Below are 13515 nucleotides of genomic sequence, written 5' to 3' on the forward strand. Positions count from 1 at the left end.
CATTTTGTATTCCTACTAATATATGTATATGTACATACACATATTCTTGCCTATGTAAGGATGTGGATTATTTTGCTAACATATTTATTATTAAAGTAAATGGAAATTCGGAAAGCACGATGGGGACAAAGTTGTAATCCGGTAACCGACAAAGAACTAGTTAACATTTTCAACCCTGCATCGTAATGAAGGGAGTTTTATAACCTGCTTTTTACATCTGTGAATATTTAAGTTTCTCCTCATTGATCTTCTGCATTATAATACTGACCATAATTTTCTTAACTAATCACCTTTCCATTGAAAATTTTATATTCCAATTTGGGCTGTTATAAATAACACTGAATTGAATATTCTGCATAAATTCCTGGATATTCTATGCTAGTATATTGTCAGGAGTCGTAGTTCTGTGGTATTTAAATACATCTTAGTATGAAAAGGGGTTCCAGTGCTAAGGAAGTTTAAAAACTGGGTCAGACAAAGTTAAACAAGTTTCTTTATTGCACAGCCTTTAATATGTGGATGTACATGGTGAATCTCTAAAAGGGATTGATAACATCCAGTGTTTCTATTCTGGGGTATTTTTGTTTTATGATCAAGTTCTAGAAGTAGATTTGTAGGGTCAAAAGGTACCTGCGTTTTAAAGCTCTTGACACTGATTAAATAAGTTAATATTTGTAATGTACTTAGAACAGCGCCTGGTTATAATCAGCCAGTGTTTAAGTCAAAGCTGTGTAATAAAGTTAGTGATAATGATGATGATTATTGATAATTTACTCTCCGATTCTGCAGGAAGTGCTTACTATGGGATTCTACTCTTCCTTTAGACTTTTCTCCAACCCTGAGAGGTGTAGGAATGTTTGTTCCTGTCTTGTGGTTGGGGAAACCGAGGGTCAGGAGGAGTGGAGTAATCACAGTTGCCTCGGTTGTTATAAGGGTTGGTGACATGTCCGTGATCTTAAACTGTACCTATCCTTGCAGCAGAGAAGAAAAGAACCTTGAAGTTGTGTATTTGATTCCTAGGTATTCCTCCTATTACCTGTGTGATCTAAGGTGTTTTCCAAATCTCAGTCCATAGCAAAATAGAAAAATCAGGAAAGTGTTGCAAAATAATTACAAATTTACAGACTTAAATTTGCAATATTGTTCCAACTTTTTGTAGGTATTAGAATCTACTGTCTATTCTGAAATGATAGTGAATGATAGTGTCTCTCTCAATGTCATTACCTAGCAGAATAAAAAGATGATATTCCTACATTCTCCGGGTTTTCTTTTTTTCTTTTTTCTTTTTTGGTATGGATGTAAGTATATATTTAGAATGTACTTATTTCTAAAACCCCAAATACCGGAACCTAATCTAAGACAAATCACTCCAAACTACAATTTTCTCCTTTGCAAGATTCAGACAGCATGAGAGCTTGCCTCTGTGATAACAGCATAATGAAACTGTAAAGTTCTTTAAAAAAAAAAAAAATCACCTTAGATTTTTTTGAACTGATTGGTATGGGTCCATGGGACTCAATGTAATGGCGTCGATAGAAGGAGGGGTAGGCAAGTGTAGATAAAGTGAGCCTCTATGTACGTCCTTGATTTCTCCCACCTCCTGCCCCTCATCAGTGACACCTTGGAGAGTTTTCTTCAAAACTGGCAGTGTACAATTTTTGTGGCGTTAACCAAACATTGTGTAGGAACACGTTGTGTACTCTTTAAGAGCTAGACATCAAAAAGTTGTCCTTGACCTTGGATAAAACTTTTTTTTGTTTTTGGTTTCTTTTGCAAAAAGAAAAATCCCAAAAAGAGTGTTGATTTTTTTTTTTTAAACTATCATTTTTTTTTTTTTTTTTTTTTACTCCCTCCTTCCCTCCTATTCTGATTCAGAATTTTTAAGACCGCATTTGTGACTAGTAAACAATCTTATTTACAAAACTTAGGGCTTTTTTGAGGGTTGAATGAGATAATGAATACATTGTACTACTTGAACACAGGTGCATGCTAGCTTTATAGAATACCTTATTTCTAATTTTCATTCACTCAATTTAATTGTGCACTTTACTGTAAGTGATGCCTCAAGTCTAGATAAATATATATGTACCTGAATCTTGGTATCACCCCCAAATAGAGATGTAAAACATTTCCAGTACTCCAGAAGGCTCTCTTGTGTCCCTTGCCAGGCAGCACTGACATACATTAGTTTTGCCTGATTTTGAACTTGACATAAATGGAATCAAAATATACTTACGACTTCTTTCAGCATGCCTACAATTCATCCTTCTTGCATTAATCAGCAATTTATTTTTCATTGCAGTGTAATTATGAGTCTATCTGTTGTATTATTGGGCATTTAGACCATTCTCAGTTGATACTGGAATCTGGTCCAAACATTCTAGCACATACTTTTGGTGGCAATATTAATTTCTTTTGGGTACGGTGGAATTTCAGGTTCGTTGGGTATATCTATGTTCAGGTTTACTAAAAACTGCAAAACACTTTTCCAAAGTGGTTGTACCAATTAGATTTTTACCAGTATAAGAGTTCCAGTTATTTTATGTCTTCACCTATACTTCTTGTATTGTCCGTCCTTCTGTCTACCTGTTCCGACGGCTATGTACTCCAGAGAAATTTAAAGTTGTCCAAAGCTGCTTTTTTTTTTTTTTTTTTTTTAACTTGAAGAAGTTCCTGGCCATATTCTGAAATTCCTGCACTATTCAGCTGTGTGGTTCACTTAAATTCTGACATGCTGAAGTGGTACCATGGGAGTTAATTGACCTGATTTTGTTCCTGGCTTTGCCACCAACCAGATGTGGAGGTTTGGGCAAACCAGTCAGTCTCATTAACTTGTTTCTTCATCTATAAAAAGATGGGATTAATTAGGTGACCTCAAATGTTTATTTCATTTCAAAAGTTTTTAGTCCTTCGATATCCTTCCTGGAATAGTGATCTCTCCCATTCTTCTAATTTTACTTAAGGGATAAATTGCATCAGGGCAACTCAGTCATTCACTCAAACAACTCCAATTTTTATGAGCCTTTGATGTTCCGATGTGGCCCTGGCACTAGGGATATACATGTGAGTGAGACATTGGCCTGTTGTCAGGGAACTTCCACTCTTGGAGGCGAAAAATAAGCAATTACATCTTGGAGTGGCCTATTCCACTTAGAAGAAAACAAAGGTAACTGAGGGAGCCTATGAAAGGAAACTTGAGGGCCCAGAAGAGCTTCCCAAAGGAGTCATTCTTAATCTGCAGTGTCGAAGGCAAGTTGGCCCAGTGACAGGCAGGGCTGGGCAGAAGGAACAGCCTGTGCACTGACTCGGGGGTAAGTAACCCCATCACTTCAGGGAGCTCCCAGGGCTCAGTGTGACTAGGGCAGAGGTGAGAGCAGTGGCTCCACATGAAGTTGCAGAGCCCAGCTGGGGTCACCTCAGGGGAACTTTCAATGTTTGCCTGGAGTGACCTGGTCAGATCTTCCTGCACTGTGAAGGATCGGAAAGGGAGGCCAGACCGGAGCAAGAAGGCCAGTTAGGAAGATGCCATCCTGATCCTGGAATGAAATGATGGTATTCACAACCAGGTAGGAGCAGGAGGGATGCCCAAAAGTAGATGCTTCTAAGGATTGTCGGAATTTCGTAATTGGATGTAGAAGATGAGAGCAAAGATTTTAGCGCTTTTGGTTTGAGCACTGTTCTGGTTATCCATTAGTGAGCTAACGAACCATCTTAAGAGTGGCTTCAGGCAGTAACAACTTATTTTACTCCTGAATCGGGAGGTAACTTGGGTTCAGCGAGGCTGTTGTTGCTAAGGAGCCCTTTTGAAGTCACAGTCACATGGTGGCTGGGGGCACCTCAAGTCTTCATATACTTGTCTGGCATTTGTGTTTGGGAATCCCCAAATAGCTGGGTGCCGGGGGACTGTGGACTCCTGGGGCATCTCTCTTCACGTGGTCTTCCTATAGGCTGCATCGGGGTGACTGGACTTCTCCCATCCAGGCTAAAGACTCACAGAGCATGTACCAAGAGAAACTGGCAGAACTTGAACTCTGGTCTGGCTAACATCTGACCTCCCCGTCTTCACTACTTAAATGATACCTGAAGCCACAGCCATGAACAAGCTCACCCAGGGAGGATTGTGTAGAGTGCGAAGAGAAGAATCCCGAGGAAGCCCAGTGCCTCAGTTAATGCTGGCACATAGCGGGCATTCCCTTTTTTGTGTGGGATCAGAAAAAAGGAAAGGAGCCAGAAAAAGAGGCTAAGAGAGGACTGGAAGATTGAAAGGAAGCCTGGGGAGTGGAGTCAGGCTGAGAAGGGAGACTTTCCAGAAGGAAGAAGTGGCCAGTGGTGTTCAGTATTGCCCAGAGATCATGGAAATAGGGACTGAAGAGTGGCCGCTGGATTTGCATCAGGGTTGACCTGGGCCAGGGCACACTCGGGCCTAGCGGAAGGTCAGAAGAGGACACTGCTGCAGTTAAGTCTGTCAAGGAATGGTACCGTGAAAGGACAGACACCAGAGCCGGAACTGGAGGAGTGGCTTTCCTCTTTACATGGGACCCAACTTGAGATGGCTAAATGCTGGTGAAGTAAAAGAGAAGGTCACTTTGCTGATGGTGACTGAAATATGGTGGGGTAGGGGTTTGAGCTGAGTGGGGTTGAAACTTCAGTGAAGTATGAGGCGGAGTGATGACCAGGGATCCCAAAGTGTTGGTTGCTGCAGACTGTTGACGTCAAAAGCCATGACTGAATGGCCCAAATATGTAGGGTGGTGGAATTTTTTTTCTTCCATTCTCTATAGCTGTTTGGGTGTAGGTTTCAAGAGGTAGGCACTTAGATTAAGGTTTAGGATTTTTCCAGCGTGAGTCAATGGGTGGATAACGGGATAGCGGAATTTAGGACCATGGCAAGACAATGGTTGACGCCATAGACCGTGAGCTGAGTTACTGAAAGGAGGGCAAACAGGAAGTAAAGGATGTGCAAGGAACTGGTATCTTGAGGCTGAATAATGTGTGTCATTGGGAGTTCAATGTGGTCCGACAAAAGGGCCTACAAACTTAAGATCACAGAGGTAGAGCTGTTCCCGGAGGGGAAGCTCTCGTGTGGCTGTGGTTGGTCAGCAGCAGAAAAGATGGAAGGGTTGGGGAAGAAGAAAGACAGCCGTGGTGTCGGATGGAGCATGCTCACGGATGTCCAGGTCATCAGGAATGTGGCAGGGCTCCGAGTGAGAGGCTGATCAAGATTCCAAAATGCTCAGTGAATGAGGTGAAGGTCCCTCAATGTCCTTGACAAGGAGTAGTAGAGCTAGATGCTAGAACTCCTCACCCTGAGTCTTGAGGAGTAGGACTGGTCTGGAGATCCTCAAGGATCTCCCAGGAATCGAGTTGGGCCGCACAGTGGACGGGACATTTCACAAAGCTCTTGCAGGTGGAGGGGAGTTTCATGGTTTAGTGCTGCTGATTCTACCATTTTAACTGCCGGGTAAGCTGCCTGACTGCACCTTCACTGGATCTTTGGCAAGTTCCTTCTCAGTGCTTCGCTTTATTCCATTCGCAAAGTGGAGGATAGTAAGAATAACTCCTTGCGTTTGGTGAGGATCAACCGAAATAATGTACTCTAGAACAGTGCCAGACACCCCTCCTCCGTGGCTTCCTCTTACTCCCCGTCCTTGCAGAAGATACCTGCCAATATCAACAGGTGTTTTTTTTTTTATTGAAGTATAATTGGCATATAACCTTATGTTCGTAACAGGTGTACAGCGCAATGATATTCGTATAAACTGCAAAATGAAACCACAATAAGTCTAGTTAATATTCTTCACCATATAGTTACATTTTTTTCTTGTGATAACATCTTAGATCTACAATCTTTCAAATATGCAATACAGTGTCCTCAACTAAAGTCACCATGCTGTACATTCATCCCTAGGACTTTTTTTTTTTTAATGTTTATTGTTCAGAGAGAATGAGAGAGATACAGATACACAGAATCTGAAACAGGCTCCAGGCTCTGAGCTGTCAGCACAGAGTACGGTGTGGGGCTCAAACTCACGAACCGTGAGATCATGACCTGAGCCAAAGTCGGACACTTAACCGACTGAGCCACCCAGGCACCCTAGGACTTTTTATAACAAAGTTTTTATCTTTTGACTCCTTTGACCCATTTTGCCACCTTCCAAACCCTGCCTCTGGCAACCACCATTCTCTTCTATGTATCCATGAGCTTGTTTTTGCCTTTTTTGCATCCGCATAAGTGAACTCATGCCACAGTTACCTTTCTCTGACTTATTTCACTAAGTGCCTGCCAACCGTGAAGGTGATGCTTTCTAAGGGCCCTGTGAGGTAGATACTTACATCAGCTTTGTTTTTCAGATGTTAAAACTGACACCTGGAAAGGTTAATCAACTTAAGGAAATGTACCATGGGAGAAGGCTCTCTGGAAAGACTGGGGAGGAGGGACTGGCGTGAGCCTGGCTTGTTGGAGAGAGGGCACGGAGCAGTGTGGGGTGAGGGTAACTGTAGTGTGAAAGATGATGGAATCAGATAGGCGCTTTCCTCCCCGAAACCAGCTCTGGCAGTTCTCTGGTTAGGGAGTTCGGGGAAGGTGAAATCCAAGCTAGTTGTGCCATGGAGGGGCTCCTAGTTTAGATGAAGAAACCCATAGCTCAATTACTTGATTCTTAAGACTCTCTGCCTGCTCTTCTCTAAGAGGTGTTGAGCTTCCAAGGGAGGAGACTGGACTCTCGAGACTCGGTTGTTGTATCTGTCACACAAGCCACATCTCCCTGGAGGACTCCCAGGGTTGGGGTCCCTGCCGGCACCAGACTCCCAGGGCGGAGAACTGGTGGTTTGAGCATGGAGTTCAGAAGTTGTTGAAGATGGCCCAGGCTGGGGCCTTTGAACTGGACTGAAAGTTAGTCTCAGGCAGCTTGCGGGGCCGGGAGTTTTTCTTAAGGCAGCCCGAGAGGTTAGTGTGCATGTGCTGTGTCTGGGACTGCTGCTTAGTAATCTGGATGTTTTGTTAATAAAGCTGATATGGCCTGTGTGATCCTGACTTGTACCTATTTAAAACGGTCAGAACTATTTGCAGAAATAGTTTTTGGTTGGAGAATGGCCCTTTTCTCTCCTGTCTCCTTTCAGTCTTCTTCCAGCCCTTCACTATGAAAACTGAACTGAGTCTCCTTCCAGGGCTGCTCTTGGCGCCGCCTTAGACAGTTCCACATAGTGGGCACTGCAGAAGTGCTTGGCCAAGGGAGCAGGCGTGGCTAGGATCCGGCTCCTGCTCAGCCGGCTGAGGTACCCATTGTGCACTGGCACAGAGGTGCTAGTGGGCTGGCCGTGGCCCTGCCTCAGGCCTCCGTTCCCGTATGTGTCACAGGGCAAAGCACGGTGTGGTACGGTGCAGGGCCGGGTTGTGGGCCTGCTAGTATTTCCAGAGCCTGGCACAGGTACACCAGACAGCTGCGAAGTCTGTGGTTGGGCCGAGAGGCTGCGCGGAGGATGCTTAAGGGCACGGACCTTGGAGCCACACTGCCTGCATTCACGTTATGGTTGCCACTTACCTGCTGTGCAGTCTCTGTGCCTCAGGTTCTTCATCTACAGAATGGGCACAATCACAGTACCTACATCAGAGTTGAGTTAGAATATAGGAAGCACTGAAAAGAGGGCCTAGTCTCTCTAGCACTGTTAAAGTGCTGTCAAAGAACTGCTCTGCTGTTATTGGGCTGGGACTTGGCATACGAAGCAAGGACTTTGCGCTGTCCACCGCTGAAAAACTTCTAGTCTGGTTCCGTTCGTTTTTCTCCAATGCCAGCTTTCAAAACTCTTCTTGCCTCCGCCGAATGAACGTAGTACAGAGTAACTGGGTTAAAGAGATTGCAGCCACTTGGTACTTCTGTAAGTGGCAGCTATTTATGATTTGCAGAGGTGAAAGGTCCTGGCGTGACCCACGGTGGCCCGCACCTCTCTGCAGCTCTGCTCCGAGCTGCTACCGGAACTTGTCTAAAGGAGACCACTCCCTTTCAACTTAGCAGGCATATTTTCTGAGGTCCTTCTCTACAATTCTGGTTTGATTCCAACAAAAGGGGAGAATTCCAAACAGTTTGACTTTCTGCTTGGCAACACTGTTCCCCCTAGCTTGTGCTTGCTTGGACATCTCTTCTATCCCTCCCTCGCTTAGAAATGTTTCCGGAGAGGCAGTGTGTCGTAGAGGACAGAGGACTGGGCTGATTTTTTGGATGCTGTTGCTGTTTTGTTTCATCTTGAATTTTTTCTTCCTTTTCCTTTCCTTTTCCTTTCCTTTCCTTCTCCTCCCTTTCTTCTCCTCCCTTTCTTCTCCTCCCTTTCTTCTCCTCCCTTTCTTCTCCTCCCTTTCTTCTCCTCCCTTTCTTCTCCTCCCTTTCTTCTCCCTTCTCCTCCCCCTTTTCTTTTGCTGCTGGTTCTTTTTTCAAGTCCCTGTGCTGAGTGTAGAAAACCTCTTAGGATTGTTGAATTTCTGTTCTGTTTTGAATAAAAACATTGTACATCTACACAGTTCATCAATAGAATTTCTTAGTGTAACAAATTTCCCTGTGATTTGTTGGGTTTTCAAGATGTGTGTTTTAAAGACTTGGTCATTTACATTGGGTTGTTTAATCATTCCTGGGTTTCCTTTGCATTTCCTGAGTTTTTCAGGGCTCCTGCTGACCTGACCATGGCCTGTGGGCAGGATCACTTCTTGAGCCTGAGGTGGAACTTTTCTCTATTTCTGTGGACTCAGGCTGACGTTTTTCTGTAGCCTCAATGTGTAGCCAATAGATTCTTGTGCTAGTGATATTTTAGTTTTCCCCAAATACGTCTTGATTTGGGGAGAACGCCTAACTCTTTTGGTTATCTTTGGGAGCACTCAGGTGAATTTTTATCATAATTATGTGAGGTTAATATTCTTCTTAAATTGTTGCAAAAAAAAAAACCTGACTTGGAGTCAAAAGAAAAATTTTACTATGTCAAGAATAGATCTTCAGTTGCTAATTTTAAAACTCTTCAAATTAGATTCTTTGTTCCATAGGAGGACACAAGTGTAATGAAACAAGTTGCTAAAAAAGTCAAAATTAGAGTTGTGTAGGAAGTGATGCATATTTTAATTCTTTATTCAAAGATCTTGAAAACAACAAAAATGGATGATTATGAAGAAATGATGGAGATGAAGCATCAAGATCTCACAGGCTCATTGATGGTTTGATTCTCTCTGTTTTATGCTACTTCTCTTGGTTTCAAATTTTTACTTCTAGTTAGTTAACAGACAGTGTAATAGTGGTTTCAGGAGTAGAATTTAGTGATGCATCACTTACATGGAACACTCTGTGCTCATCTCGTCTGTTTTAAAGCAATTCTCTTCCATTTCCTGAATCCAGAGTGCTGAGTTTTTCTCAATTGCTTAATAAAGGTTATTTATCCCAATTGCTTTTTATATTGTGGTGAGTGATATTAAAACAGCAGCAACAAATGAATATTCTAAGGGTGGGTGTAGGTAGCTTTTTCCTAGGTATTCAAAATTAACATGGTCTTTTACAAAACAACATTTTATCCAGTGTCCATTTGCTTGAAATGGAGCAGTGACTTCACATCCTGGTTTTGAATGCAGGTGCACAGCCCTGTATTCAGATACTGAGCTACAATAAGAAAAGGTTCTGTTATGTTTTAAAATATTCCATGAAGGGAACACCTGGGGGGCTCAGTCAGTTGAATGTCCCACTTTGGCTTGGGTCATGATCGTGTGGTTAGTGAGTTTGAGCCCCGCATCCGGCTTGCTTGCCTCTGTTAGGAGACTGCTTTAGATCCTCTGCCCACCCACACCTCCCCCCCACCCCCCCACCCCCCCGGCTCCCTGCCGGGCCTCAAAAATGAACATTTAAAAAAGATTCCTTCAAGGATACATGTCACATTAGTTTTGGGAGAAGAAAAACCCTATGCTTCTTTCCTACCAACCTCTCCCCTCCTATCTAACATTCCTCACTCAAAGGCTTATTGAGACTTATTGTTTGGTAGGTACTTGGGCATCATAGGTATCACAGGGATAACTGTATCTATTGAACTATCTATAGCCTATAACATCAGCTATACTACAGTTCTTCGCTTGTGGGGAAAGCTCTGGTTGGTGGGGTAGAACAGTGTGGACAACCTTTTTCTGGTAAGGGCCAGCTAATAAATATTTTAGGCTTTGCAGGCTATACAGTCTGTGTCTTCACTATTCAACTCTGCTATGGTAGCACTAAAACAGCCAGAGATAACACATAAATAGTTGGATGTGGCTGTGATCCAATAAAGTTTTATTTATTTATCTACTTATTTATTTTTAATATGAAATTTATTGTCAAATTGGTTTCCATACAACACCCAGTGCTCATCCCAGCAGGTGCCCTCCTCAGTGCCCATCACCCACTAAACTTTTATTTTTAAAAACAGGTAGTGGGCCAGATTCAGCCCATAGATAATAGTTTGCCTGTGTCTGGGCTGGTAGAATAAGATTTATTTACCTCCTTGAAGAGAGGTAGTATTTCATGATAGTTTTTCATTGGCATCAGAATTTTGGTTTTTGTACTTGCGGGATACCTTTGGATGGAGACCATATGATCAGTGGCTTCCTTTACTTGAAGGGTGTAAACTGTTTCCTGTGCATCTTCAGAGGCAGACTATAATAGGGTCAGAGTTTATAGGAAGTCCGGTATTGGTTCAGGGTGAGGAACTTTCTTGAAAGGTTTACTCTTGCCATGAATAGGAAAAGCCAAAGCAGAAGCTGCTTCCTACCTGTTCAGGACATCATAGAAGGGGTTCTTGCATTGAGTGAGAAAGTAGACTCAAGATTTCTTTCACCTTTTCCCCTACTTACCGGTTGGTCCTAATGTGAGACCATCTCTCTGCTTTACCATGAATTATTTAAAAATCAGTGTGGTGTTGGGGAGGATTTCAGAGGTTTCTTTTCACTTAAACGATGGAATTCTTTCTTTCCAGTTTTATGCAGAACTCAGATATATAAAAGAAATGATGTTTCATTATACGTGATTTTTATAAACATCCTTGTTTATATTTACTTAGAGTAGATCAGTGAGGACAATGAAGCTGTTTTTGATAAACACAAAACAATTTAGATTTAGATGATTTTAACTTAGATCCGTTTAGATAGATGAGAACTGAAGGGTCATCTTCCAAGTTCATTTGGTATTGCATTTATTTTTTGTGATATTAAGGGAAAAGAGGATGTTAATGGAGTCCTATTTATAGATGTGAAAGTAATTTCATCTTAAATCTTCAGCGAGAAGGAAGAATATAGGTTTTGTTCTGAGACTGGACCCACCCCTCCAAAACCCCATTACTCTGGCAGCACGGGGGTGGGTGATGGGGTGTGAACTGTAAAAGTTCATGTACAGTACATTTGAGTAGGTTTTTCTTCATTTCAGTCTCTAATAAAAATTCAGTTCTCTTCACAAAATACTTCTTGAATATCCAGCTGCCTCTTTGGAACCCTGTTGGGGGTATAGTTTGAAAACCACTGGTTTACAATCAGACCGAGGTGGAAATCTAAGTTCTGTCCCTTAGCAGCCATGAGCTTGTAACTAATTCTGTGTTTCATCTGATGGGCCTAGAAATATTCCCATTGCTCTAGTTGTGAAGACCGAGATGACGGTGCAAAACACCCAGAACATAGTAGTGTCTTAATGTCCTTTGCAGTCATGGTTTTAAATTGTGTGGCTCCATATGATTTCAGTAGTAGGTTTTCATTTGCCTTTACTAGAAATTATTAACCGTCTTAAAGGAACCCTTGCCTAGGAACTCTGCCCTCAGAAATGACAGTTACTGCTCTGAAAGGAGTAGCTTGCAGGGGTCTGTAGCCCACCCTATCTGTGGTGGTGATTCTGTCTTCTGGCCTAAGAGCGAACAGTGGAGTTAGAGGGAGATCAGCCCTCCCAGGGGCAGAAGATAGGGGCCTAAGAGGCTTGGTTATCCACACGCTCAGAAACCAGGGGAGGGAGTATGCAAACTTGTGAGATTTTTGTTTTTGTTGCCCTGTAAGGATGTGTAAGGATGTGAACTGTAAGGAGAGAGGGCTTGGGCCACCAGCAGCCAGACTTTAGGGGACAATGAAGCTGGAGCACGGTTAAAACTTACAAGACAGAAAAAAGTTAGTGTCCTTGGTGGGGGGGCAAATAGGTTGAGTGCCTGGGGACCAAAAGTAGGTAGCTTCTGGCCACCTGAGCTGGGCACAGGAAGTAGCCCTGAGACTTCACAGAAATTCCCAGGTGATTCCCCAAGCACCTTAATTGGGATCATTGTTTTTCAGCAAATGTAAGAAAGTGGTATGTCCATAGAAGTCATGAATTTGGGGGTATCCGATGCTGGAGAGTGGCCCAAAGAAACTGGTCTTGAAGTCAGATCCCAGAGGGAAGCTGGACAGGATCCTGTGGGGCCAGGAGGTTATACTAGGGAGTTGAGTTTCATTTAAGATTACTCTTAAAACTGATAAGTGGTTTTAAGCCAGAAGCATAGAACCTGATTTGCATGTTGAAATCTTGTGTTGGCTGCAGCATGGGGACTGGATTAAAGAGGCAAGAGGGGTCTGGGGGACCTGTTAGGGACACTGTCCAGCTGCAGATGTGGACCACTTGGCCTGGGCTTTGGTGAGTTTGAGGATATGGCTTGTCTTTGCCAAGCACCTGATGCTTGTTAACTTGATCCAATAAGGTTAGTAGTATTAGTATTCCTTTCTCATGTCTGAGGGCCAGTTATTAAAGTTGAGAGCATGCGAGTTTTCTAAGGTCATGCCCTGAATTATTTAAACAGGTCTGTCTAAACTCAAAGCTCACAGCTCACTTTCTTCCCTTTCCACAATCAGAAAAACAAAGTCTAGGTGGTCTAATTCATAAACTAATAAGCATTTTGACTCCTTGAGTGGTTGGACCACATTCTCCTGTTTCTGGGCAGTACAGTCATGTTTATAAGTTACTATGAAGTATTGACTGGGTAAAAGGGCTTGACCACTTGCGTATTTTGACAGCTTGACATATACATTTGACAAGATAAGCATCATGTTCAAGGTAGAGGCTTAAAATAAGTTCAAAGACCGAATCTCTGGCAGCAGCAGGACAGTGCTGAAAGATGATACTCGGTTATGTCCAAAAAAGAAGGGGAAAGTAGGAATGGAGGATAAATCCACGTATTTGAAATGTATTTTTCCTTATGACTTTAACGTTCCCAAGTGTCTAGTTGTGCAACGCATTGTCGCCTGTCATTACAAAATACCATGTTAATACTGAATTCCAAAATGCGATAATCGACGACTAAAATTTAACCTAATGTACACCAAAACGTCTTCTGTTTTCGCATAGATGGAAATTGCCTCGTGGAACAACAGTATGGGGGCTGGCCGAAATGAATGGTGTTTTTGTTTTTGTTTTTTGCCTCTGGTGCCGGGTCTGTGGGGGCCGTGCTGGGAGCTAAGCCCTCTGGCCTTGGAACGTTTCTTCCTTTGGAAAATCTTGAGTTGGCGTCCTGGGTGACCATG

At 42.8% G+C, this 13515-nt stretch overlaps 1 protein-coding gene across 10 annotated transcripts in view; it reads left to right on the forward strand.

Moving 5' to 3' along the window:
* The window catches only part of ARL15 (ADP ribosylation factor like GTPase 15), a 405200-nt gene that overhangs the window by 8617 nt on the left and 383068 nt on the right, over positions 1 to 13515 (forward strand). For 9 of the 10 annotated variants that reach the window (XM_045037220.1, XM_045037224.1, XM_045037228.1 and 6 more), the window contains exon 2: positions 9115 to 9192. The exons of the other annotated variant lie outside the window; for it this stretch is intronic. In XM_045037220.1, the coding sequence (XP_044893155.1) occupies positions 9115 to 9192 (78 nt within the window). The remainder of the gene's footprint in view (positions 1 to 9114; positions 9193 to 13515) is intronic. 10 annotated transcript variants of the gene reach the window in all.

The sequence above is a fragment of the Felis catus genome, chromosome A1 (genome assembly GCF_018350175.1).
Source record: "Felis catus isolate Fca126 chromosome A1, F.catus_Fca126_mat1.0, whole genome shotgun sequence".
Lineage (NCBI taxonomy): Eukaryota > Metazoa > Chordata > Mammalia > Carnivora > Felidae > Felis > Felis catus.